The sequence below is a fragment of the Callithrix jacchus genome, chromosome 17 (assembly GCF_049354715.1).
Source record: "Callithrix jacchus isolate 240 chromosome 17, calJac240_pri, whole genome shotgun sequence".
Classification (NCBI taxonomy): domain Eukaryota; kingdom Metazoa; phylum Chordata; class Mammalia; order Primates; family Cebidae; genus Callithrix; species Callithrix jacchus.
The window spans coordinates 45,055,195-45,079,625 of NC_133518.1; the positions used below are offsets into that span (position 1 = coordinate 45,055,195).

Genomic DNA, 24,431 nt, shown 5'->3' on the forward strand with positions numbered 1-24,431 from the left:
TTCCACAGGTCTTGCTCTGATTTTGTCTAGCAGCTACCCATTTCCAGATTCAGATGTGAAACCTCTGTTCCTCTGACTTTTAGCTGGGATCTGTCTAAATTACCATTTGCCCTATTTGGTAACACACACATACACAAAAGTACTTTTTAACTGTATACTCATCTAACGTGATTCGAGAAATTCATAACCGGGCACTCAAATATCCTTGTAGCATAGGAAAGTGAGTAGGGTAACAATTTTTGCTTTGTAGAGAAAACTACAAATTGGTACCTTTTAATCTCACCGTTTTTTAATATTTAGCTCAATATTAACAGAGAAATGTCAGTATTTAGTAAAATAAGTATATTTTTAAAATATTTTCAGGAAGCTGCAGAATGGCTGAGTGCTTCTTGATGGTAAGTTTGCAGTGTTAGTTCTATATATGCTCCCTTCTGTGCTTCTGTTTTTGCAAAGACCTGTTTAAATTTAAAAAAAGTTTTAAACCAATTGGACATATATTTATAAATTTTTCAGTTTTAAGATATCATTAGCATTTCTGTAGTAGCAGAGTCCTACTTAAAAAGGTCTTTCAAATTTCACAATTTTTCCTGATTATAATACAATAAAAACCCATGGACAGAAAAAGTATCCAGCACATTTCAAGCAATACTAATTCTAAACAACAGAAGTATCCAATTAAGACCCTGACATTGTACTAATATTAATACTTCCTGCTAGATCAAAACAAAAACCATTAGGTTAGAGAGAAACCTAGAGGGCTAAGAGTTACCATTCTAATTTTTCACTTTAAAGAATATTTTCTCCAAATGCATTTTGTTTTATCTGGTTCATCAGAGAAAATTAATACTGTAGTTTCTCTCTACTCTTCCCAGGATGTCATCACAGGTCACTGTTCCCTTAGTAAGACTTCGAACTGTTTTGCAGCATGCAAATAGTGTTACTAGGATAGAAGCCAGTGCCACAAAACCATGTCGATTCTGAGCATTAGAAGAGATGAAATTACACAATCTCCTTTCTTTCCTTCCTGAAAAAATCATCTCAGCATTTACAGATAGATATATATAAGCCCATGGTTTTGAGAGGTGGGCAGCTCCAAAATGACAATACAACTAAAGCTTGGTGATACACAAGCACCACATTCTCCACTTCTTGACGCGTGCCCATTTCCCCCAATGTGATGTGACCACACTGACAGGAAGCTGCTCTGGGAGACATGTGCTACTTACTTCTCTACCCTGTCCTGTTGGTGACTTGATCACCTCAGGTGCAGCTCAGCCCTTCCAGTGCCCCAAAGAACAAGGGGGTTGCTGCCCCCATTGTCCAAAGTTCCCTGGACTCCAGCTGCTAGGACGCCCATCACTCAACTTACTTTACTGTACTCTATCCCCCTCCCATTTCTATTGTCCAGGCTGAAGAAATACAGGAACAAATCAAACTGATGTTTTCAAGACCACAGATGTCCCATATTCACAAATCTGTTTAGTTACCATTAATTATGACCCAATTTTGAATTTTTCCCAACTCAATTACCACCACAAAGCCAATGTGGAAAGAAAAAAACTTTACCTTAATTAAATTTATTCCCTCAGCAGCCTGATCCTTGGCCTCTTGAGCCGACTGGCCGTCTGGATGGAGTATATGATACAGCTGAACCAAGCTGATGGCATCATCGATTCTGAGAATGAAAGGGCTTAATGTTATCTAGGGGTTTTCTTCATTTGCTTCACAGTCCTATAAAAGTATGTGCCAACCTCAAACTAAATTACATTTCAGACTTTCCTCAGGCTGAGGGGTTTGGGGAGGAACCTTCCGTTTTATAGTTTCAAAAGCATTTTCAGGAAAATTGACTAATTTAGGCTTCACACCAACGCTGTGAGGCAGGTAGAGCAGGAGTCACTGCAGGAAGTGTCCAAACATGGCTATATTCTTTTTGGAAAAAGAGCACCGTTTCTCACAGAAACAACATTCCTCATAGTAGATCATTTCCAGGCCCGCCCACTTCACCAGCATGTAATAGTCTAATCCAACTCAGGGGACAGAAATACAGCTTCATCCTACATAAGTAGGATGGTGGTGGTCACAGGGATCTCAAAGTCACTCGCTTCTAAGTGATAGCTGCTAACAGAGACAAATGCCTCTACAAGAGGCCCCCTAAGATTCCAGGGAAAGACACAGGACTATTCACAGGAACGCATGAGTAAAAACTAGCATCTAAAGCTAGCATCCCAGTGAAGCAAATTATACACACACATCAGACAAAAAGGAAAGTCGGGTTCTACATCAGCAATCTGTCTAACTTCAGCATCACACAACTACCTATGAAGAAGCCAGAACAAGAACTCAATTCTTCCGGTTTGTACTTACTTCTTAGAAATGTATAAACAATTTTTATCAACATTACAACTTCCCCAAACCAAACAATCACTATCTTCTCACACAGCTGACACTTTCCTACTATTTGCCATCTCATCGCTGGAGGGCGTATAAAAATAACACTCAGAATGTTGGTGCTTTTGAGGCTTTGCTATATATACTTAGTGAACTACTGGCTTGCAGGTGGGAATGGAGGGCTGGGATACCCTAATTCAGTGCTTCCGCAGCTAGCGCTCTTCAACCTTCCCTGCTTTTCCCTTACCTGAGCTAGGGGACGAAGAACAGGATGACAGTGGGAGTAAGTACAGAATTCCTCAAGCCCTGGTAGCCTTAGAGAAATGCTCAGGGCTTAACCTGAGGTTCATGGACCCTAAAGGCCATCTCAGGGAAAACAGAAATCAGAGCTGTTTGCATAGTAAAGCTTTTCAGGAGGAAAAAAATAAAAATGTTCATTACAAATCTATTGTGCTTGTTTCAATCTAAGTCCAATAACTGCAGCAATGAACTGTCTCCCCAGTAAAAAATTAAAATTCCCTTTGTAGCCTAGGCATGTGGCCTTATAAAGAGCTTAACTGGTATATTTAGGGCTTCATTAGGTTCATGCTGAAGTATAATGCCTGTGCCTCACAGAACAATTTAAATTTAGCTTAACACCCCACCCATACTTCAAGAGCAAATAAATTGTACTCCAAAAAGACTTTTAAAGAATATCAACATAAAAACCAACAGTGGGACTTGAGTCTGAAATAAATGTGTGCAGAATCCTAATTCTTGCCTAAGCTCCATTCAGTGAGGATGTGCACCCTCTACTGTCCAGCCGGGATCTGCAATAAGCTCACTGTCCTGCTCAGAATGACCACAGGAGGGCTTTTACCTAATAGTATGAAAGGCTAAGTACTCAAACTTCCCCTCCCAGTAAGCACGAACCACTTCAGATGTAAAGTGTACATGTGATGAGTAATACTATAATAGCATATATTAATACACCACAATAAAGAACTTTTTCAAACATTTCTGTGTTGCTCTAATTTTTTATAAGAACATACTGTTTTAATAATAAAACAATTTCAAGCCAGGCACGGTGGCTCACACCTGTAATCCCAGCACTTTGGGGCAGATCACCTGAGGTCGGGAGTTAGAAACCAGCCTGACCAACATGGAGAAACCCTGCCTCAACTGAAAAAATACAAAATTAGCTGGGTATGGTGACACATGCCTGTAATCCATCTACTCAGGAGGCTGAGGTAGGAGAATCACTTGAATCCAGGAGGTGGAGGCTGTGGTGAGCCGAGATCACACCATTGCACTCCAGCCTGGCCAACAAAAGTGAAACTCTGTCTCAAAAATGAATAAATAAAACAATTTCAGAAATGATTACTCGAGAAACTTTATAAGTGGAAAATTCATTCATAGGTGATAATGCACATAAAGGCAAGTAACTTGAGCATCCCCATCACCACCAGCCCGATTATGGGGTATGAAGGTATATTTCTGCCCTCTGATTTACATTACACTACATATGCTGCTGAAATGGGCTGGTCTGGAAATCATTATTAGGAATATTGTTTCTATGAGAAATGATGCCCTTTTTCAAAGCATGGACTGTATTTTATCCTGAAGATAAATTCTGTAGATCTTTCAGCTCCACATGCCTTACCTTTTTGTCTGTTTATTAGGATACTCTGTAAGTCAAAAGCAGGTTGAAAGTGGCAACAATCTCAAAACCGTCATGTAGTTCAGACTTTTGAGTCCAGCAAGGGCTTTTTGTGGAATGCTGAGTTTCTGACTACAGCTATGCTAGTTCCTTGTCATTTTGGCTTTACTAAACTAACTGATAGAAAGTTGCTCAAAAACTCTTCTCTCTACAGTTTTATCACAAGTTGTATTATTTCCAGTTAGAAGCCTGGGAGCACACCAGCCTGATGCTAAAATATAACAGATATTTTTTGTTTCACGCTACTCAAAAGAAGCTAACTTTTTTGATGCCTTAAAAATCTTGCAAAAGCAAGTGATATCAAAAGTATTTTCATAAGTTAAAGGATGGTGTTTACTGAAAAGCCCTAGAAATAGTTCTACCAAAAAAGAACCACAGAGCTTATTTCTACTTCTTTACATTTCCTATTTAATCCCCCTTTCAGTATCTGGAAAGTTCATTGACTCAGGAGCATTAGTGAGCCCCAGGTAAGCTAATATTGAGAGTTTACAGCACAGATCCAAAGCCACTTATCAAGAATCTAGCACTGTTTATATAAAAGCAAAAACTAGGAGAGTTAGGTTATACTAAAAGAGCAAATCCATAAACTAAGGTAAGCAAGCACTAGACAATACACTGTTATCACTGGAAAAAGACCATAGCTTAAATACAGATGAACTATTAGAGCAACAAGAATGATTCTTTCACTTACTAAGATCATACTTACAAATCTCTCTGAATCTGGTCAATCAGCAAACCATCAATCCTTTTATTATTGACAAAATACCACACCATTCCACCAAAGTATCTTGTTGAACGTAAAAGGTCGTATTTTCCATGTTTATCTATATCCTCATAGGTCTGGTGATGAACCTATGAAAATAAAGAGGAGGAGGCAGCATTATTCAATGTACACTGATTAGCATGAGTGCTGCCCAAGTAAGTAAAACCAGGTCTACTTACAGTTGCCTTGGTATCATTAATCAACAGGTATGATTTAAACCATTCCTAGTACAACCCACCTTAGGTGGGAGGATTCTATTAAAAAAGAATGTTGGCCAGGCACAGTGGCTCATGCCTGTTATCCCAACACTCTGTGTGGCCGAGGTGGGAGGACTGCTTGAACAGTCTTCATCTCTAGGAAAAATTTTTTAAAAATTAGCTGGGCATGGTAGGCCACAGAGCAAGACCCCGTCTTTAAAAAAAAAAAAGAGAAGAATTTGTCTTAATGACAACAAGTCTGTCCCTTCTCCACTGCAGAAGTATGCAGCAGCCTGGAGCAAGACACCAAACATTTATAACCATATTAATTACATTTTGGCAAGCCAACTACAATTTAAGCACCAATTACACATATAGAGACCACTAGGAATAATGTAGCACCCACTTCTTGGTAATTATGGGAGAAAAGAAATCAAGAGTATTTTTTCACTACTTTCCCTTTCCCCTATCCTTCCCATCAACTACCCTATTCTACCAGCTAGCCCATTCCATCTTGTTAACTGAAAGTCTTTCAGTCCTCCTTCCAGATTGAGCTTCCTAAATGAAGATTCTGAGGGGCGTTCCTCTGTTCAAAAGGCTTTCAAAAGTCTGCTGAATGAATTCCAGATTCCTCAGCCTAGCATCTGAGGTTACCTATGATGTGACTGCATCCACCTTCCTAGCTTAATCTTTAATCACTCCCCTACATGTACGCTGAATACACAAGCAAACCAGATCACTGGCCATTCCTCAAGCCCTACTTTATTTCCTGCCTGTTGCTTATACTGCTCTCACTACCTGAAACACTCACCAAACTCTGCCTGCCACAATGTTTCCTGCACTTCTAGAACCCTCTGTAACACCCCTATGAAGCCTTTCCTCAAAGAATTTGTAATCTTCTCTTAGTACCTAGCATTTTAGGTCTGAGGAAATAATTATCAGTTACTTACTAGCATCCTTCCTCACAGCCATATATGGACTGTTGGATTTGGCACAGCATACCCTATCCTAGTTCGTGGCATTACCTATACTACATAAGACAATACCTTACACATAGAAGGTACTATGAATACTTACTGAGCTGTAAGACACACACTGTACTTTGGCAAATTTTAGTAAATAACTTGATTCCTATATGGTAAACTGGAAAGAGAACAGGCTTTATCATCAAACTTGGGTCCTAACCCTACCACTTAGTAGCTATGCAGCTTTCAGCAAGCTACTTAACTCTACAAGCTTAAATTCCCTCAACCTTTCTTTAATCAAAGGTTGTTGTGATAAAATATATATCTGGCACACATCTGTACTCAACAGATTTTCAGATATTTCTCTTCCCTTTCACCCTTATCAAAACTTGTGACCAAATTTGTTGTACTAGATTAAAAATCTTACTCATAACCATAATTAAGCCTCTATTTTAGAAACTAAAATATACTCACCTTGATATACTCTGCAGAATCTGGCTCAAACTGGGCAAAGCAGAGATTGAGGACATCAACATGCCTGTCCTGGCTATACATAGTCTAAAACCACACAATAGAGTTAGCATCACATGGGAACACAAAAGTTCAGCACCCATCCTGATGCCATGACAGGCCTGCCCCCCCCCGACATACTGGACACTCTGTGCTCATCAATAAGCATAAAGAAGTAACACAGCCTTTGTAACTGTCACACCTAGATTCAAATTCCAGCTAAGCCAATTATGAAAGCGAGAACCCTAGTACAACCCACCTTAGGTGGGAAGAAGGATTCTATTAAGAAGTCAAGTTACCATTAGAAATGTTTATCTGGATCAAGGCAAAATGCTAAGCAACAACAAAGCCAATTGGTTCTACAAATAAATCATCACCACTGACTCTAAAATATAAAACCTAAGTCACCTTACCCTAATATTTTCTTCCTTGAAAATTACTGGTGTCAAAACTTTACGACCTTCTTTTGGGAAATAAATTTGTATCATTCGGTCCCGTTCTTCCCAAGAGGCTTTGCGTAGTGTGCCACTTGGTTCTCTGACGACAATAAAACGCTCCTAAAATAGAAAAACATAATCAAGGATGCTTTGTGAGGACTTATTTTTAGTTCCTGTGTCCCACTAAGACCATTATAAGAATTTGCAATCAATATAAAAAGCAACAGAGAAACATAAAGTGCAATCATGCATATGAGTTCAATGATAATTTTAAACCTCAAAAACTTAGCAAGGTTTGATACTTCCTTCACTAATCACTGGCTGTGCATCTGACAATCAGAAATCTAAAATGAAAGTATTTAGTAAGTACCAACTATGGAGCTAACGTGAGTTCGATACGAAAAAAGCTGATCTGAGATTTGTCTGTATCCATTTAGAGGAAAGAAGTGCTATAAGACCTTTCCAAACTTTCATTTCTCTACCCCAGTCTCATCTAAACAGATTTTACTACTTTATGATCTACGTTTGAAGTCCTTGGGATAAAAGGAACAAACTCAAGAATGAAGTCTTACTTCTGCACTTCTATGATTTCTCACACTGGCATTAGACATAAACATGTCTGACAGACTATCTGGTCTACCTGTCTCTGGTCACTTCATTCTTCCAACTGCCAAGTCCCAGGCCATAAGACCACTTCCTCCTCTAAATTCTACCTATTTTTTATGCCATTCAACTGGACATTTCCCCTGGGCAAGATTTTTGACAGCCCTCACATATTGCTATGTAACTGCAAAAGGGCAGGAAATGTGAATTATAATTCTTTGCAATACCCAGAGTGGCATACATGGAGCTTAGCACATTGCTGATAATTGATATACACCTGATGTATTAAACTAACCAAATGGTACTAACTCAACTTTTCAGAGGTGTAGGAGTCTCTAAACGCATTCTCAATACAATTTAATTAAAACTTCATCAACACTGTTAACAGGAATAAAAGCACATGCCAAAATAATACAATTTTCCCTCAGAAGTATTTTGATAATTTGAGAAACCTGAATTTCAAGTTCCCTTCTCCCTTTCACGTTATAAAATGCTTCTCAACCAGCCTTCATAGCACTGTAAACATATATTAAAGCATCACAAAACAAAAATTTTAAAGTTGAAACTCTGTGACAAGTTCATTAAGTCATGTATAGAGATGGCTGTTGATATTCACTTGGGGTGGCTGGCAAAATATTAAAGATATATTAGGAAAAATTATAGATTACAGTCTCAAACTTTTTGGAAGGCCAAACAGTTTTAATGAGGCAGGCCAAAAGCGGCCAGCTGGTCCATTAAGTTAGGGAGAGGATCAGGACTATAAGAGACTTTCCCAGTTTTAAGTCTGTTTACCCCACATCCCTTTGTCTCTACTGTTTACTCATGTAAACTTTGTGCTAGATGGCCCTCTCAGGGGAAGATCAAAGGGGAATTACCCGTTAATGGTGTTTACTCTGGACCCAGAAACTAAAGCTTTTATCCTTTATAAAACCACTCACTTAACCATGTTAATTATCCACAAGTGTGTTAACTTAGAGCCTCTGTTGTAAAATTCATACTAAATAAATGTAATGATGGAGAGGGAGTCTTAGTGGATTGGTTGCATTTCACCCTCTAAAAACATCCAACAGCCATCCCTAGCCCACTCAAATCACTGAACCAGGTGTAAAAGTGCATTCATTCATCCATGGTTGAGTCAGGGTCTGCAGGCCACATTTCTGCAGGTGGTGACCCTGACATGATCAAGGTCACAGATGGCTGGTGTTGAACATAGTTCAAATCATTTTCTAACCATAATCATGTATAATAAAATATTAATAAGGAGTGGACCTTCTCCCAAACTCAGCATTCTATAGTGTTCTAATGTATTCTGTGGGCTGAATTGTAAACTCTTCTCTTTTTATTCTTAACTTGCAAAGGCTCAAATACAAAACTGATATATTTCTAAAATGCCAGAGTGTTCTTTTAAATTGGTAATCAAAGAAAAGGGAGCCAGAGAACAACAAGCACAACAGAAGTGGTGATGCCTGGAAATTATCTGAGAAACACCTGTCATTCTTACTGAAAATTCGGGAAAGTGAAACTCCTTTATGAAGTCTGAGTTTCTCGGCATCATCAAGGAATTTACAGGACAAAAACAGTCTATCTTCTCAAAAAGCTTTTGCTAAACATATCAGTCTAACTTCAGCAAAAAGAGTCTCCTGCTTCCATTGCCTTGTAGATTTTTGTCCATTTGTGGTTTGGGATGGGTTTCTTTATCTGTGTATCTCTTGTTCTGTCTCAGCACATCTGGAATCTGGAATATATTGGGTCTATTATCTGCAGAGAAATGGTAACATCATGACTTGGGGCTGGTCTGCATTTCTCATTGCTCTTTTTTTTTTTAATCTTCCAGAAGGGTCTCACCCAGTGAGAGGAAATCTGGTTTGGAAGCATAAGAGACAGCCAGGTCACATCATCCCTAAGGCCCTTCTCCACATGGTATTTCAAAGATCATTTATATACTCACCCGGTGTGGTATGCTATATGATATATCAGTAAACACATATTTGGTTGTTTCTGTTCCTTCCAAAATCCTATCTTCAGCTAACACATCGTTTATTGGTACTCGCTCTTCCAGAACCGGTGGCATTTTTAATCTTACTTTAGCTGCCTCAACTGCCTGTCTTGTAGCCTAATGAAAGAAAATATGTATAAAGGAACACCACAAGGTTACATAACAAAAAGATCATCCAACAAAAGCAGATACTAATAAAAAAAATGTGAAAAACTGCAAAGAAAAGAAGCTGTAGCCATGAATCAATAAGTAAAAAGCCAAACCTGTGAGCCCTGGCCTTTGCCTCTGCAGTGTGGCTGAGACCACCAGCTATAGGCTCAACCATTATCAAAATCACAAAGGAATGATCTGAGACAAAGCCAGGCTACAAAAGCTGCTTGAACTAGAATAAGGAATGTAGTTATTGGGTGCTTACTATGTACCAGATATGGTTCAAATACTCTAAAAGTATTTGGCTCATTTAATGGCCTCAATTACCTTATGAGTTAGGTCCAATTGTTATCATCTCCATTTTACAGAAGAAAAAACAGATGCACACAGGTGTTAAATAAATTGCCAGGAAATTGCAGCACTGGTATTTGAACCTAGACAACCTAACTTCAAAGCCCATTCTCTTAACCACTGACTAAACTGCTTCATGCCATACTGTTAACAGTGGTTACCTCTAGGAAGTGAGAAGGGGGACTTTTACTCTTCATATAATCTAATATTAGATATATATATATATTTGCTATGACTATAAATTACTTTTGAATCAGAAAGATGAGTATTAATGCTTTACTTATTCATACATCAAAGTGTTTTTCACAAAGGACTCAGTACCTATGGCTCCAGGAGGACACTGGTGCCTGGGAAACACGCTGTTTCCATGCAAGCTCTCATAATCTCACCAAAGCTTCAGCCCCAAGGCAGCTCACCGTAGATGTTTCTCCAGGAAGGAAGCTGGAGCAGGCAGGAAAAAGGAAGGGTGCTCAGGCTGCCTTGAGAGCAGAGAGGGGACTCTCTGAACACCCAGATCTAATCCATAGCCCTAGTCTGCTCAATTCCAGCCATCCTCCTTGCCACTCTCTGGCTGTCTACGCACATTTCCTTTCTCAGTTCTTTCTATGCCTGACACTACCCTTCACTAGTGCCTGTGGAAGAACAGCTGTAAGCATCTGCAGGGGCCTCTAGAAATGCCATTTAACCCCTTAAAGAAAGGTATTCTAACAATATTCCTTCATTCACCTACCTCTTCCAACTGTGCCTGAGTCATTAGCTTATAGGTTGGTGGTTTCAGTTCTTGAATAGCTGGCTTAAAAGTCTTCTGCAAGTTCAAGCCTGTCATTTTCGTGAGTATGCTTTGAACTTCTTCATCCATAAATGTAGGTTTTTTGGTCTCTGAGCTACCAGATTCTGCTAAAATCAACTTTAGTAAATTAAGAAGGTGACAAAAATGACAAGCCAACAAGACCTCTAAATAGAAAACTAAGTTAACAATAAAAAGTATTATCACAATGTCTACCTTGACACTGCAAAATGCTAATACCTATAAGATTCATTCATTCCTTCCTTAAGATTTACTGAGCATTCATTATGATGAGGTGACAGACTCAGTCTCTGCCAAAAGGACAGGCTACTGGAGGAAGTAATGGGAATAAAGTAAATAATGTTATAACTGTAATGGTTGCTGCCATTTACAGAGCTGTCTCTGTATGGCAGGTATAACATACATTTTCAGGAATGCTTACAACCACTCACAAAATAGGTACTGATACCCCAATTTTAGAAATGAGGATGCTGAGGCCTGCCAAAAGACAACTAACTATTAAGTGATAAGAGTTAAAATTTAAACCAAGGTTTGTCTGGCTCTGGATCCTAGATGGTTTCCAATTTATCATAGTACTCCTTGGTGTAAGTGAAAGGTGTGAGGAGACATAATCTGAGAGGTATGGTATACAGAAGAGGTATGGGGCTTGGGTGATTGCCCAGGAAGAAACTAAGCATGGCCTGGACTAGGGATGGACATGACCGGATCAAAGAAAGCTTCCCAAGAGCCTCATCAGGACAGAGAAAAAAGAGGAAAAGTCTAGGTAAGAGATTGCAGCTAGGAAAGAGAGGCTTAGATCACTGAACATGATACTGTAGAGGCTATGTGGTATCATGGAAGGACCTTTGACATAAGAGGGTAATAAAATCTTAGCTCTGCTTCATGCAGTTTGCCTATTACTTCGTCTAACCTCTATTTCCATTTCTATTAGTAAAAAAGAAAGAAAAAGTCATTTGTTTCTAGTCACCTTTTCCTCTCCCAGTCCTATAAATGTTGGTATCCCTCAAAATTCTGAACGATGTCCTTTGCTCCCTTTTCATTCTTACACGGTGATTTCTCCAAGCCTCCCATGACTTCAATTGCCTTTTATATGTCAGAAACTCTAAAATCAGAATCTCCAGCCAAAATCACTTTCCATCCAATTACCCAACATCTCTCGTGTACTTATACAATCAAATTAGAACCCATCAACTTTCCCTTGTCTCAAACCTGCATTTTCTACTGTCCCTGTCTCAGCATCATCCAGTAGGTCATACAGGTTAGAAATCTTACAGTCATTCCTAAATTCTCCCTGATCCTCCAGATCTAGCCAATAGCAGTAATAACAACAATAATCAAATAGCTGTAATAACTAGTTATAAGAGCTGCCATTTATTAGCTATTTACTATGTGCCAATACTGACTGAGCTAAGTACTTTACACACTCAGCCCATTTAATACAACCACCCATGAGGTGAACACTATGATTATCCCCATCTTACAAAAAAAAAAAAACACTGGCAGAGAACATACTGATTGTTTGCCTTCATAAATCTCATTTTAATCCTCCATTTCCCATTGCCACTAATCTAGTCAAGGCCATCCTCATCTCTTGCATCAGCCCCACTGCAGATCATTCTCCATTGAGCAACCAGAGTAATCTCCCTAAGATTTAATCAAGATTACTCCCAAGCTTAAAATTCACAAATGGCTTCCAACATCATTTAGAAAAAAACTTAAAGCGGTCTGCTTACTTACACTATGTCTCTCACTAGGTGAAGTGCTCTATGAAGACCAGAACCTTGTCTTATACTCATCTCTGGCACCCAGGGTCCCTCAGGGTATCCAGCACATAGCAAGTACCCAGCACTACTCTCTTCTCAATCTCACCCATTCGCCCAACTTTAGTTACCATTTTTACTGCGATGTTCCTCACTTTATATCTAACTCCATACTGAACACCTGACTTTCAAAGTCACCTTAAATTTAATTCATCCTAAATAGGTTTAATTCCTCCTTTCCCATCTCCCGACCTCATCTACTCCTGCACTACCCACCCCGCAAAATAATGATTCCAGCAATTAATCTCCATCTTGGTGTAAATGGGACAACCCTCTATTCAAGTCAAAAACTTAAGAAATAATCTTGATTTTTCCCTTTAAACTCATATCCAAAGCCTTAACCAAGCCTTATCAATTCTACCTCCAAAATGAGTTTCCAAATACCTGTGCTCAGTCTCATTTCTGGACATTCATACTGTCCCCTATACTTGATAAGTTTCTTGCTATCTCCTCAGCATGGCTAACCAGATCGCAGCTTTGGTCATATTTTCCAGGAACCCCTCCCTGACCTCCCAACCTAGTTTCAGTCCCTCTACTGTGTGCGTCCCCTATCACAGGCCGCGTCACAATGCACTAATTCCCCATGAACATGAGTTCCCAGAGGGAAAGGTCTGTGTCGGTCTTAGTTTGCCATATCTCACACAGTGCTCTCTAAGGAGTGGAACTCAGGCACTGTTGGCTGAGTGAGTGAACGAATGAACAGGTGCAGGTGATGACAAACTCTACAGGTACGGAAGGAAGCCAACTGAATCTGAGAAGGCGCCACCTTAAGTGTCGCAGGGGCTGCCGCATGGTTTTCGCCAGCCAGAAAACAAGATCTACGTCTCCCAGAAGAACGCCCCAGCGAGTCCGGAAGGTCACTTACCGGCCTCGGAGCTGAGCCAGCGGCGTGGCAGCCCAGCCTCGAAAGAGCAAGGTAGCGCTTGGAGCAGGCCACAAGGCCGGGGCTCGATTCGGTCCCGGAAACAGACCCACTCCACACCCCGAGAACCTCTCAGCAGGCTCCACAATAACACAGTGCTTCTTAGGGGAGCCATGATTATCAGAGGCCACTTGCGCCGGAAGTGGATGAGAGATTTCCGAGTCACGCCCAGTTTCTTGCAGCATTGTGGGAAATGTAGTCTAGTTAAAGGCAGAAAGCACCGGAAGTCTTCTGGGCCTTTACAGACTGTTTCTACTAAACCACTTATTCACACTTCCCTATGAATAAAGTTAAAACACCTGTTTTCTGTGCTAAGCACTTATCTTAAGGCCTGGCAAACAGGGTTGTTAGTAAACTCGTTTCCATCGTTCTAAAGAACAAATTTCGGGCCAGGTGGTGACTCAAGCCTGTAATCACAGCACTTTGGGAAACCAAGGTGGGCGGATCACCCGAGGCCTGGAGTTTGAGATCACCCTGGACAAAATGGTTAAATCCCCATCTCTACTAAAAACACAAAAGTTAGCCAGGCATAGTGGCAGGTGCCTGTAATCCCAGCTCCTCGGGGAAACTGAGGCAGGAGAATCTCTTGAACCCTGGAAGCAGAAGTTGCAGTGAGCCTATTGCACTCCAGCCTGGGTGGCAGAGTGAGACTCCCTCTCAAAAAAATAAACAAACACTCTAGCCTTGGTGACAGAGTGAGACTCCAACTCAAATAAATAAATAAATAATTTATTTCACTTCCTGCCAAAACCTTCTCCCCCATCCCCAGGTTTAAATCCAGCTACTTTTTTAACTTCTGCATCCACCCTTCTCACACACACCCTAAATCTAACTTCTGATTCCAAGTCCTGATTACCACCCCCACCACTGCCGCCACCAATGCATACATTCGATTCTCTGTCTCAACACTTAATACTTTCCTTTATAGCTGTTTTACAATCTGTTATTTTGCTCTTTATCTGCTTATTTATTTTTCTCACCCCATGAAGACAGCGATTCTACATTTTTATTGCAATATCACCTAGGCTAGTACATCCACATGCACAGCAAACTTTTGTTGAATAAATGAATGAATGATTGATTAAATGATTCTTTATATCTTTTCCCAACTGCCCAGGATGTACAGGTCTCATCCTTCTCTAGACTATAGACTGGTGCCTGTGCTAAGCACTTCAAGGCCTGGCAAACAGAGTTGTTAGTAAACTCTTGTTTGAATTAGCTGGATGAATAGACTCACTTTCCAGCCACACCTCTTTTCCCCCAGCACTATCCATTAATCGTGTATGGGAAGGGAGAGCACTAGGCTTGGTGCCTATTCAGGCATGACTGCTACCCTGAACTTCCCAATGCTTACTCTTACCTGATAGCCAGTGTCAGAGACTAGTGGTGGGAGGAATGCAGGTGTCTCCTAGCCCATGCCTTTTCTCTGAAAGGCAACCCTTTACTTTCTTCCCATAGCTGAGAGGGCAGGCCTCAGTGGCCATGTTTTTTCTGTAAACATCCTCCTGGACACAGCTGATTAGACACTTAGTACAGGAGGAATGAATCCATTGGCTGCTGTGTTAGTTTCCTGTGGCTGTTCTAACAAACTACTACAAATATCGTGGCTTAATATAACAGAAATGCATTCTCTCACAACTCTGCATGCCAGAAATCTGAAATCAGTATTACTGAGCTGAAATAAAGGAAACCGTGCTCCCTTTAGAGTCTTTGTCTAGGAGAGAATCTGCCCCTTGTCTCTTCCAGTTTCTGATGACTGCAAACATTCCTTTGCCTGTGGCTGCATCATTTCAATCTCTGCCTCTATCTTCACATCAGCTTCTCTTCTTCCATTTGTGCCAAATCTTTTGTTTTCTTTCCTTTTTTTTTTTTTTTTTCTTTTTTTTTTGAGACAGAGTCTTGCTCTGTCACCCAGGCTAGAGTGTAGTGGCATAAATCTTGGCTCACTGCAAACTCTACCTCCCAGGTTCAAGCGACTCTTCTGCGTCAGTCTCCCAAGCAGCTGGAATTACAGGTGCCTGCCACTGTGCCTGGCTAATTTTTGTATTTTTAGTAGAAACAGGGTTTCACCATGTTGGCCAGGCTGTTCTCAAACTCCTGACCTCATGATCTACCGGCCTCGGCCTCCCAAAGTTCTGGGATTACAAGCATGAGTCACCATGCCCAGCTTGTTTTCTTCTTATAAGAATGTATGTGATTGCATTGAAGGCCCACCCCGATAATCCAAGATAATCCCCATTTAAAAATCTTTCTTAATCACATCTGCAAAGACCATGTTTCCATATAAGGTAACATCCACAAGTTCCATGGGGTACAATTATCCTTGGGAGGAAGGAGAGGGACATTTTTCAGCCTACCCCAGATGACCAAGCACCAAGCAGATTTTTTTCTCAATAATTCAAACTAAGAGACATAGAATAGTTGATAGTGAAAAGGTGAACTGAGTAACTCTTTAGGGTCTGGGCTGAAGTAGCCTTTTTCAGCAATGTGCTCACTGATGAGTGAGCAGGGAAAAGCCACTGTGCAGAGAAAGGCATGAAAATAGAGCAGATCCTCAGAAACAGAGATGGGAGAATATGTATGGAGAGAGATGGAGAAAGGTGCTGTCTTGGCTAGAGAGCCTCCCACTTTCAATAACCTCCTTTACCTGGGCTACAGTGAGTTTTACTGACACAGAGCAACCAAGATTCCTGATTTCCACTATAACCTGGGACAGATGCTCACATCTTTCAGAGCCCCAGTACCTCACCTGCAAAATGGGCATAATGATAATACTTACCTTGCAGACTTTGAGAAAAAAGTACTTTCAGGATCTGATGTCTGGTGTTTCATAAAGACGGCGTGAGAGGTTGTATGGTGGCAAGTCAGTCAGTTATCTTCTCTTTTTCTTTTTCTATCTGAGACAAGGTCTTTCTTACTTTGTCACCGTGGCTGGAGTGCAGTGGCATGATCTCAGCTCACTGCAACCTCCGCCTCCTGGGCTCAAGCAATTCTCTCACCTTAGCCTCTCAAGTAGCTAGGACTACAGGTGCACACCACCAGGCCCAGCTAATTTCTGTGTTGTCCAGGCTGGTCTTGAACTCCTGGGCTCAAGCAATCTGCCCCTTTTGGCCTGCCAAAGTGCTGTAATTATAGGCATGAACCACAGCACCCAAGTCAGTTACTTTCTGAGGAAAGTATTCAGAGGTACTCTGCTTGCAAGAAATACATCTTTCCTGAGTAAAATTGAAATGGAAGTAATTGGAAGGATATTGAATATCACAGAATTTAAGAAAAAGCTGAACAGCCAAGCTTCGGGAGGAACTAGAAAGATGGCAGCTCCAAGAACCCCAAAGGCAAGAACTCAAGAGATCTCTCTAGGAGGTTGCTGTTTTAATGGCTTAGTTCCAACTCCCTGCCTTCCATTCAATCCAAGTTCCTGGTGAAAGGCTGAATGGTCTGGGTAGGGTCCTGTTCACCACTGGGGGTTGGGGAGGGCTGACCCTGTGATTGACAGTCTCAAGGCTATCTGGCTGCAGCTACTGTTAGGATACATTAGGTCATACCTTCACCAGCTCTATGGAGCAAGAATGGTTTTCTATCATTTGTAAAACAAAAGTACAGTGATGTCTCAGTGAGGAGTGCCTTATCCCACTGTCAGAGATTTACCAGGGTCTGGACTTCTGTTTTTTAAAAGAGATCAGTATTTTATCCTGAGCTTTTAGAATCCAAGATGGAGTTTGGGGATAAAAGTAAGGGATAGGAATGGAGAAAAGAAGAACAGAGCCCAAGAAAGAAAGGCGACGGTCTGGACAATGCAAGAACGCCCACGTTCTCCAGCAATCACCCTCTTGTGACTTCTACATAGTCTTCAATTCCCTATCCTTGAGGCCTCCTGCAAGGTCCACATCCATCCCATTTTTGTCTTCACCCAGAATTTTTCTTCTTCTGCTCCCTTATTCAGAGTCCAAACTCCTTACATGTTTCTACAGAGACACAAATTCCATGGCCAAAATTCCCCTTTGTGTGCTGAGAAGGGACTAGCAGCCAGGAAAAAAAGCAAAGATCCAGTAATGAGAAGGGACAAGTGATGTTGGGAGATCCCTGAGGAAGCTTCAGAGGATGAAGATTCTAAGTGGAGGCATTGGTAGTAGATGCAAAGGAGCCTCTGCACCAGGAGGCCAGGAGTTAAGGATGATTAGAGTGTAGATACGTTTTGGGGAGAGAATCAGAGAGACTTTCTGCCTCTCTGTCCCTCTTTTTCTGAGCATTGGAAAGCAAAATCATTGGCCGAGAAGAAGTACAGTTGTGCTGGGAGCTATGGGAATGAGCAGTTTGAAGTATCTGCTGGGGCTGGGCACATGGCTGGGATGCAGACTGCTGAGCAGTGGGACAGTTGGTAGCAGTACAGAAGAGGAGATAATTCCAGAGAAAGAGAAACATTTGAAGATATTCCTATAAGGCTACATGAGGGTGTACCTGAGCAAAAAACCTTGAACAATGGTGGGAATGGTTGAAGATGTGATGGCCCAAGCCCCTTCCCTCTCCCTCAGAGCGCACTGTCTTCTCATTAGCCCTGTTGGTCTTCATGGCAAATTGGTGAGGCAGACAGGGCAGGCACTGATATTCCCATCTTCTATTTGCATAAACTGAGGCTCTGAAGTTAAGGGTCTTGTGCGAGACCACCCAATTTATTGCATGCAGTGACAAGGCTGAACTCTGAGGTGTGTGGCAGCTCTTGTGGTGAAAAAGCTCTGTTCCACATGTGTTCAGTGGGGTGAAGGAAAACACCAACACTTCCAGAAATTACATAGACTGACTTCTGAGCCAGAATGTGACCCAAAAGAGAGAAGGAGGGAGACTGTCCACCACCACGAGACAGTGGGGGTGGATGAATCAGTGTCTCCAACCCTGGAGTTACCAGTTTATCTCCAATCTTCCACATGACACTCTGTCCTTTTTCTTCTGATAGCATCCACTGAACTACTATTCTACAGTAAACTGAACACTTGAAACAGAAAATGATTGCCAGGGACCAAGGCTTACACCAGTCTGTGATGACAGGCAGACCCTCCGTCCTATAGCACAGAGACATAAAGGTCAAAGGCACTGAGGCTGGCTGCTTCCTGCCACCCCAGCTGCTCCCACAGGGACTGGGGCCCAGAGCAATGGTCCCATGACACAGTGATCGTGGATATGATCTGTAATAGATGGCACTTGGCTCCCCTGCTCCCAAGAGCTGGCTGCTGTCTGGTTTGGTATGTGGAACATTCTGTCTAAGGGACATGCTGGCCTGGGTTGAAAGTAATTCCCATCAGCTCAGAACCTGATTTTTCAGGTTTGATCTGGACTCAGGAAGTCCCTCAGACTGAGAACTGGTATTTTCAAAAGTTAATTAGCCCATCAGAAATTTCTTTCATGGGAAAATGTGATGTATCTGATTGCCCTGACTTATATGCTGTCTCCCAGATCAGGAGCCTGAGCATAATTTCACTCGAGACTTAGGACTTTAGTGTTTTGAAGATTCCTGGGGCCTGGGCTGGGAGAGGCTGGCAGAGGGATGCAGTAGTGGCTGTTTGCAGGAAGCCAGAGCCAGAAAGGGAAAATGTGTGTTCTCAGGATGCCCCGTGTGCCTGTGTGTATGTGCAACCACATATATGTGTGCTCAGCTGTATGTGTCATGCAAATGTGTATGTGCATAGGTGTGTGTGTTCAAGAGACACATGTGTATGCATTTGTGTATGTGTCTGGCCATTTTTGTATGCACGGAAATGCATGTGTTCAAATATGTGAATATGTGTGTGTGTAGCCATGTGTGTGCAGGTACATTGGTATACATTGGTTGAGCATATGCATGCGTGTGTGTGTGTGTGTGTGTGGCCTTACAAGTGTGTTCAGATGGAAATACATGTGTTCACACGTGTATATTGGCTTGGGAATGGGATATGTTTAATGGTAGGAGCACAGGCTTTGGAATCAGACAGATATGGGTTCAAATACTAACTCCACAACTTATTAGCTATATGAGCACATTTTACTCAGCCCCTGCTACTTCCTCCTCTTTAAGATGGGATGATAACGACTTCCACATAAGACTGGGGTGAGGGAACAGACATGAAGCAGATGGTGCTCTGGCACATAGTCAGTGGCCATCAAGTGGTAGACAGTATTATCAGTATTACTATCATCGTCATCTTTATCATTCTCATCCTCATCCTCCTCATCATCATCCTTGCTCCAGCTCATCTTATTCCTTATGAATGCTGGGTGGCATTCATTCTCCTCCTTTAGAAACTGTTTGGGGATGCAAACGTTTCAGGTTGAAATGAACTGACTTGACCTAGCAGTGCAGAGAAATGAGTGATCAAACGAAGTTCCCTCACTCCTTGTGACTTAGGCTACTTCAGCAAATCACAATTTCCCCATAAGCTGAATTGTACCAGTAAACATCCTTCCTCAGTGAGTTTCCTTCTGTGCTGGTAATTCTTGTAGGGATGAAAGTAATCAAATATTTGTTGGCCACCTTCTGCACACTCAGACCTGAGACAAGCTCTGTGGAAAATACGGAAAGAGAATACACATATTCCTAACCGCAACAATTTCCCAGTGGAGTTGACTTGTTATTTAATAAATAAATACCTAAACAAATAGGTTTATTCAGGTATAACTGGCATACAACAAACTGCACACACTGAAAGCATATAATTTGATGAGTTTTGACATATGTGTGTGCCATATAACCATAACCACAGTCAAGACAATGAAAACATCCATCAGCCCCAAAGTTTCCTCATACTCCTTGGTAGGTAATCTCTTCCTGCTGCTCTTCCCAAACAACTCTCTTCCCTGGAAGCCACTGCTTTCTTTCACTATGGATAGTTGGCATTTTCTAGCATTTCATATAAAAGGCACCACAAGTTTGTATTCTTTTTTGTCTGGCTTCTTTCACCAAACATAATGATTTTAAGACTCACTCATGGTGTCATGTGTATCAATAGTTTGTTCCCTTCTACTGCTGAGTAATATCTATTGTGGTTTATGGACCACAACTTGTTATCCATTCATCTGTTGAGGGACTTTTGGGTTTTTCCCAGTCTTTGGCTATGACAAATAAAGCTCCTATGAACATTTGTGCACACGTCTTTGCACATATGTTTTCATTTCTCCTGAGTAAACATCTAGGAATGAATGGCTGACTGTGTTTAACTTTTTAAGAAACTCTCACATTTTTCTAAAGTAATTGTACCATTTTACATCTCCATTAACATATTACATGAGAGTACTGCTTCCTCCACATCTTCATCGACATTGGAAACACTCTTCTTAATCTTAGCCTTCTAATTATACATGGTATCTCACTGTGGTTCTTAATTTGTGTTGGTCTAATGACTATTGATATTGAGCATCTTTTCATGTGCTAATTTTCCATTCATATATTGATTCGTCTAATCAAATCTTTTGCCTACTTTAGAACTCTAGTTATTTAGTTTTTTATTTTTTAATTTTGTGAATTCTTAAACATCAGAATATATATCTGTGTGTATAGATAGATAGATAGATAGATAGATAGATAGATAGATAGATAGATAGATAGATTTTCATATTGGACTTGTATCCGGAATATATTAATACACACACATACGTGTATATATATATTCAGATATAAATATCAGAATATATATGTGTGTACACAATATATATAAGTGTTTAACAGTGACAAGGCTGAACTCTGAGGTGCCTGGCAACTCTCGCGGTGAAAAAGCTGTGTTCCACCTGAATTCTATGGGGTGAAGAAAAACACCAACACCTCCAGAAATTGCATAGACTGACTTCTGAGTACACACATATATATATTCTGATATTTATATATGTGTGTATACACACACACACACACACACATATTTTGTATCCAGAACACACACACATTCTGGATACAAGTCCAATATGAAAATCTATATATATTACGTGTGTGTGTGTGTGTGTGTGTGTGTGTGTGTGTGTGTGTGTGTGTTCTGGATACAAGTCCAATATGAAAACCTGTTTTCAAACATTTTCTCCCATTTTGTGGCTTACCTTTGTATTTTCTTAACATCTTTTAAAGGTAAGTTTCTATTTTGCTGAAGTCCAGTTTATCAACATGTTCTTTTATGGATCATCCTTTGTTTAACCCAAAGTCACGAAGACTGGATCCTACGGTTGTTTTCCTAGGGACTTCCAGAACCTTCATAGTTCATAGTTCTATATTTAACATTTAGATCCATGGTTGATTTTGAGTAGATTGTATCAGATGTTTTACATAGAGAATCATGTTGCCTGTGAATAAAGACAACTTTAATTCTTCTTTTCAATCTGGGAAGCTTTTTTGTTTTTCTTTTTTTGGGAGGGCTGGTGCAAGATCTGGTTACACTGACTAGAACCTCGAGAAGAATGTTAAACAGCAGGGATGAGAGCAGACATCCTTGTCTTGTTCCTGATCTTAGAGGAGAGCATTTGGTTTTTACATTAAGCATGTCAAATGTGGGTTTCCCATCTGTAGGTGTTTGTCCCTTGTCAAGTTGCAGAAATTCCCTTTTACTTCTAGTTTGTTGAGAGTTTTTTGTTTTTTTAATCAGGAATGAATGTTGGATTTCATCAAATGCCTTTTCAGTATCTTTTGAAATAAGCATGGGGTGTCACTTTTATCATTTCTGGGATTTCTGTAAGTTAAACCAACTATATTCCCAGGATGAACCCCACTTGATAAGGACATATAATGCTTTTTTATATATTATTGGATTAATTTGATAAAATATTTTTAGAATTTTTACTCTACATTCATAAAAGATATTAGTTTGCAGTTATATTTTCTTGTACTATTTTTGTCTGGGTTTTGTATTGGAGTAATATTGGCCACAGAATGAATCAGAAAGTCTTTCATCCTCTTTAATTTTGGAGAAAAGTTGTGTAGAATTAATATTATTTCTTTCTTAAATATTTGGTGGAATTCACCGTGAAGCCATTGGTCTAAAGTTTTCTTTGTGGGAAGGCTTTTCACTATCATCCTATTATTTGGTTTTTATTTGTCCAAATTCTTATTGCTTTATTTTCCCCCTTTCTGCTTTCTTCCAAATTAGTTGAATGTTTTATAATTCTATTTTATATCCTTCGTTGTGTTATATTTTCATTCTACTGGTTGTTTTAGGAGTTATAGTATATATATCACTAACACAGTCTGCTTTCATGTGATAGTATACCACTTCACAGCTAAGAACTTACAACAGTACTCTTCTGTTTTTCCCTCCTAGCCTTTATTCTGTTTATCACATATTTTACTTTTATACATATTATAAAGCCTATAATGCACTGTTACTATTCTTGTTAAACAATGATCTTTTTATAGTATCTTGTTTAAAAAGTCCATTATATTTTTATTTTAACATATTCTTTGAGAGAATATGAAAATATTGAGCAAAAAGTGCAGAGCATTCCCATATATGACCTTTTCCTCCAACAGACACACACCTAGTTTCCCCTATTATTAACATCTTACATTACTGTGGTACATTTGTTAGCATTGATAAACCAATATTGGTGCAGTATTTTAAGCCAATATCCATGGTTTGCATTAGTGTTCACTCTTTGTATTGTACAATTCTATAGCTTTGATAAATGCATGATGTTAAATATCCACCATTGAAATGTCATTCAGAATAGTTCCACTGCCCAAAAATCCCGTGCTTCACCTCTTCATCCCATTTTTCCTCCTCTTTGACTTCACGCAACCACTGATCTTAACACTGTCTCTGAAGTTTTGCTTTTTCCAGAATGTCATACAGTTGAAATCATATAGTATGTAGCCTTTTCAGATAGCCCTTTTCACTTAGCAAATATGCATTTAAGATTTCCCCATATTTTTTGAGATTAGATAGCTCATTTTAAAAATTGCTGAATCATATTCCATTGTCTAGATGTATCACAGTTTGTTCACCTACTAAAAAACAGCTTGGTTGCTTTTGATTTTTGGCAATTATGAATAAATCTGCTATAAACATTCATGAGCAGGGTTCTGTGCAGACACACATTTTCAGCTTATTCAGGTAAATACTTAGGAGTGCAACTGCTGAATCATAGACTGTGTGGTTCCAATGTCTTTTATCTTGCATTACTTCTGATGAGAAATCTGTTGTCTTTGTTTCACTATACATGATGTGTCAATTATTTTCCCTCTGTCAGATTTTAAGATTTTTTAAAATTATAATTGGCTTTGAATAATTTGATTATGAAGTGCCTTGCAGTTTTTTCATGTTTCTTGTGCTTGAGATATGCTGAGCTTCTTGAATCAGATGTATAGTTTTTAATCACATTTGGAAAATTTTTGCCCACTCTTTCTTCAAATATTTTTTGTTCACTTTCCTATCTCCTGCTGTCCTTTGGGGACTCAATTACATGTATATTAGGCTACCTGAAGCTGTCCCACAGCTTACTGATGCTGTCTCCTCTTTGTAAAAAAAAAATATTTTCTCTATGCATGTTTCATTCTGAACCATTTCTATTGCCGTGGTTCCAGATTTTTTAATCTTTTCTTCTTTGGTGTCTAATCTGACATTAATCCCACCCAATGTGTTTTTATCTTAGAGATTGTAGTGGCCATCTCTGGAAGTTTTGATTTAGGCCTTTTTTTTGTAAGTTCTCTGTTTATGCGTAAGAGATGAAATACAGTTATTATTGCTTTTCATGTCCTTCTCTGTTAATTCTAAGTGTGTTTCAGTTCTGGGCTAGCATAACTTATTCCCATGATGCATTACGTTTTTCTGCTTCTTTATATGCCTGTTAATCATCATTTGGATGTCACATATTATGAATT

At 40.0% G+C, this 24,431-nt stretch overlaps 2 protein-coding genes across 9 annotated transcripts in view; one reads left to right on the top strand and one right to left on the bottom strand.

Annotated features, from left to right (window-relative positions):
• COPB2 (coat protein complex I subunit beta 2) overlaps nucleotides 1-9,575 on the top strand; it is a 47,533-nt gene extending 37,958 nt beyond the window's left edge. The window contains exons 22-23 of the mRNA XM_035278293.3: nucleotides 364-395; nucleotides 9,397-9,575. Of these exons, the coding sequence (XP_035134184.1) occupies nucleotides 364-393 (30 nt within the window). The 3' untranslated portion in view covers nucleotides 394-395; nucleotides 9,397-9,575. The remainder of the gene's footprint in view (nucleotides 1-363; nucleotides 396-9,396) is intronic.
• Nucleotides 268-13,731, bottom strand: MRPS22 (mitochondrial ribosomal protein S22). 8 transcript variants are annotated; one of them, XM_035278297.3, is made up of 9 exons: nucleotides 13,072-13,230; nucleotides 11,835-11,950; nucleotides 10,790-10,953; nucleotides 9,511-9,675; nucleotides 6,936-7,079; nucleotides 6,487-6,570; nucleotides 4,794-4,939; nucleotides 1,567-1,675; nucleotides 268-455 (listed from the first exon to the last, which is right to left on the bottom strand). In XM_035278297.3, exons 1-9 carry the CDS (start codon nucleotides 13,095-13,097, stop codon nucleotides 360-362), a joined length of 1,050 nt encoding a protein of 349 aa, XP_035134188.2. In that variant the 5' UTR covers nucleotides 13,098-13,230; the 3' UTR covers nucleotides 268-359. The 8 variants fall into 8 exon arrangements, with proteins under 8 accessions (XP_035134188.2, XP_078210227.1, XP_002759592.4 ...); XM_078354101.1 differs by having other exon boundaries at nucleotides 10,790-10,956; XM_002759546.7 differs by lacking the exons at nucleotides 11,835-11,950; nucleotides 13,072-13,230 and adding an exon at nucleotides 13,553-13,731.
• Nucleotides 13,732-24,431: the final 10,700 nt, after the last annotated feature.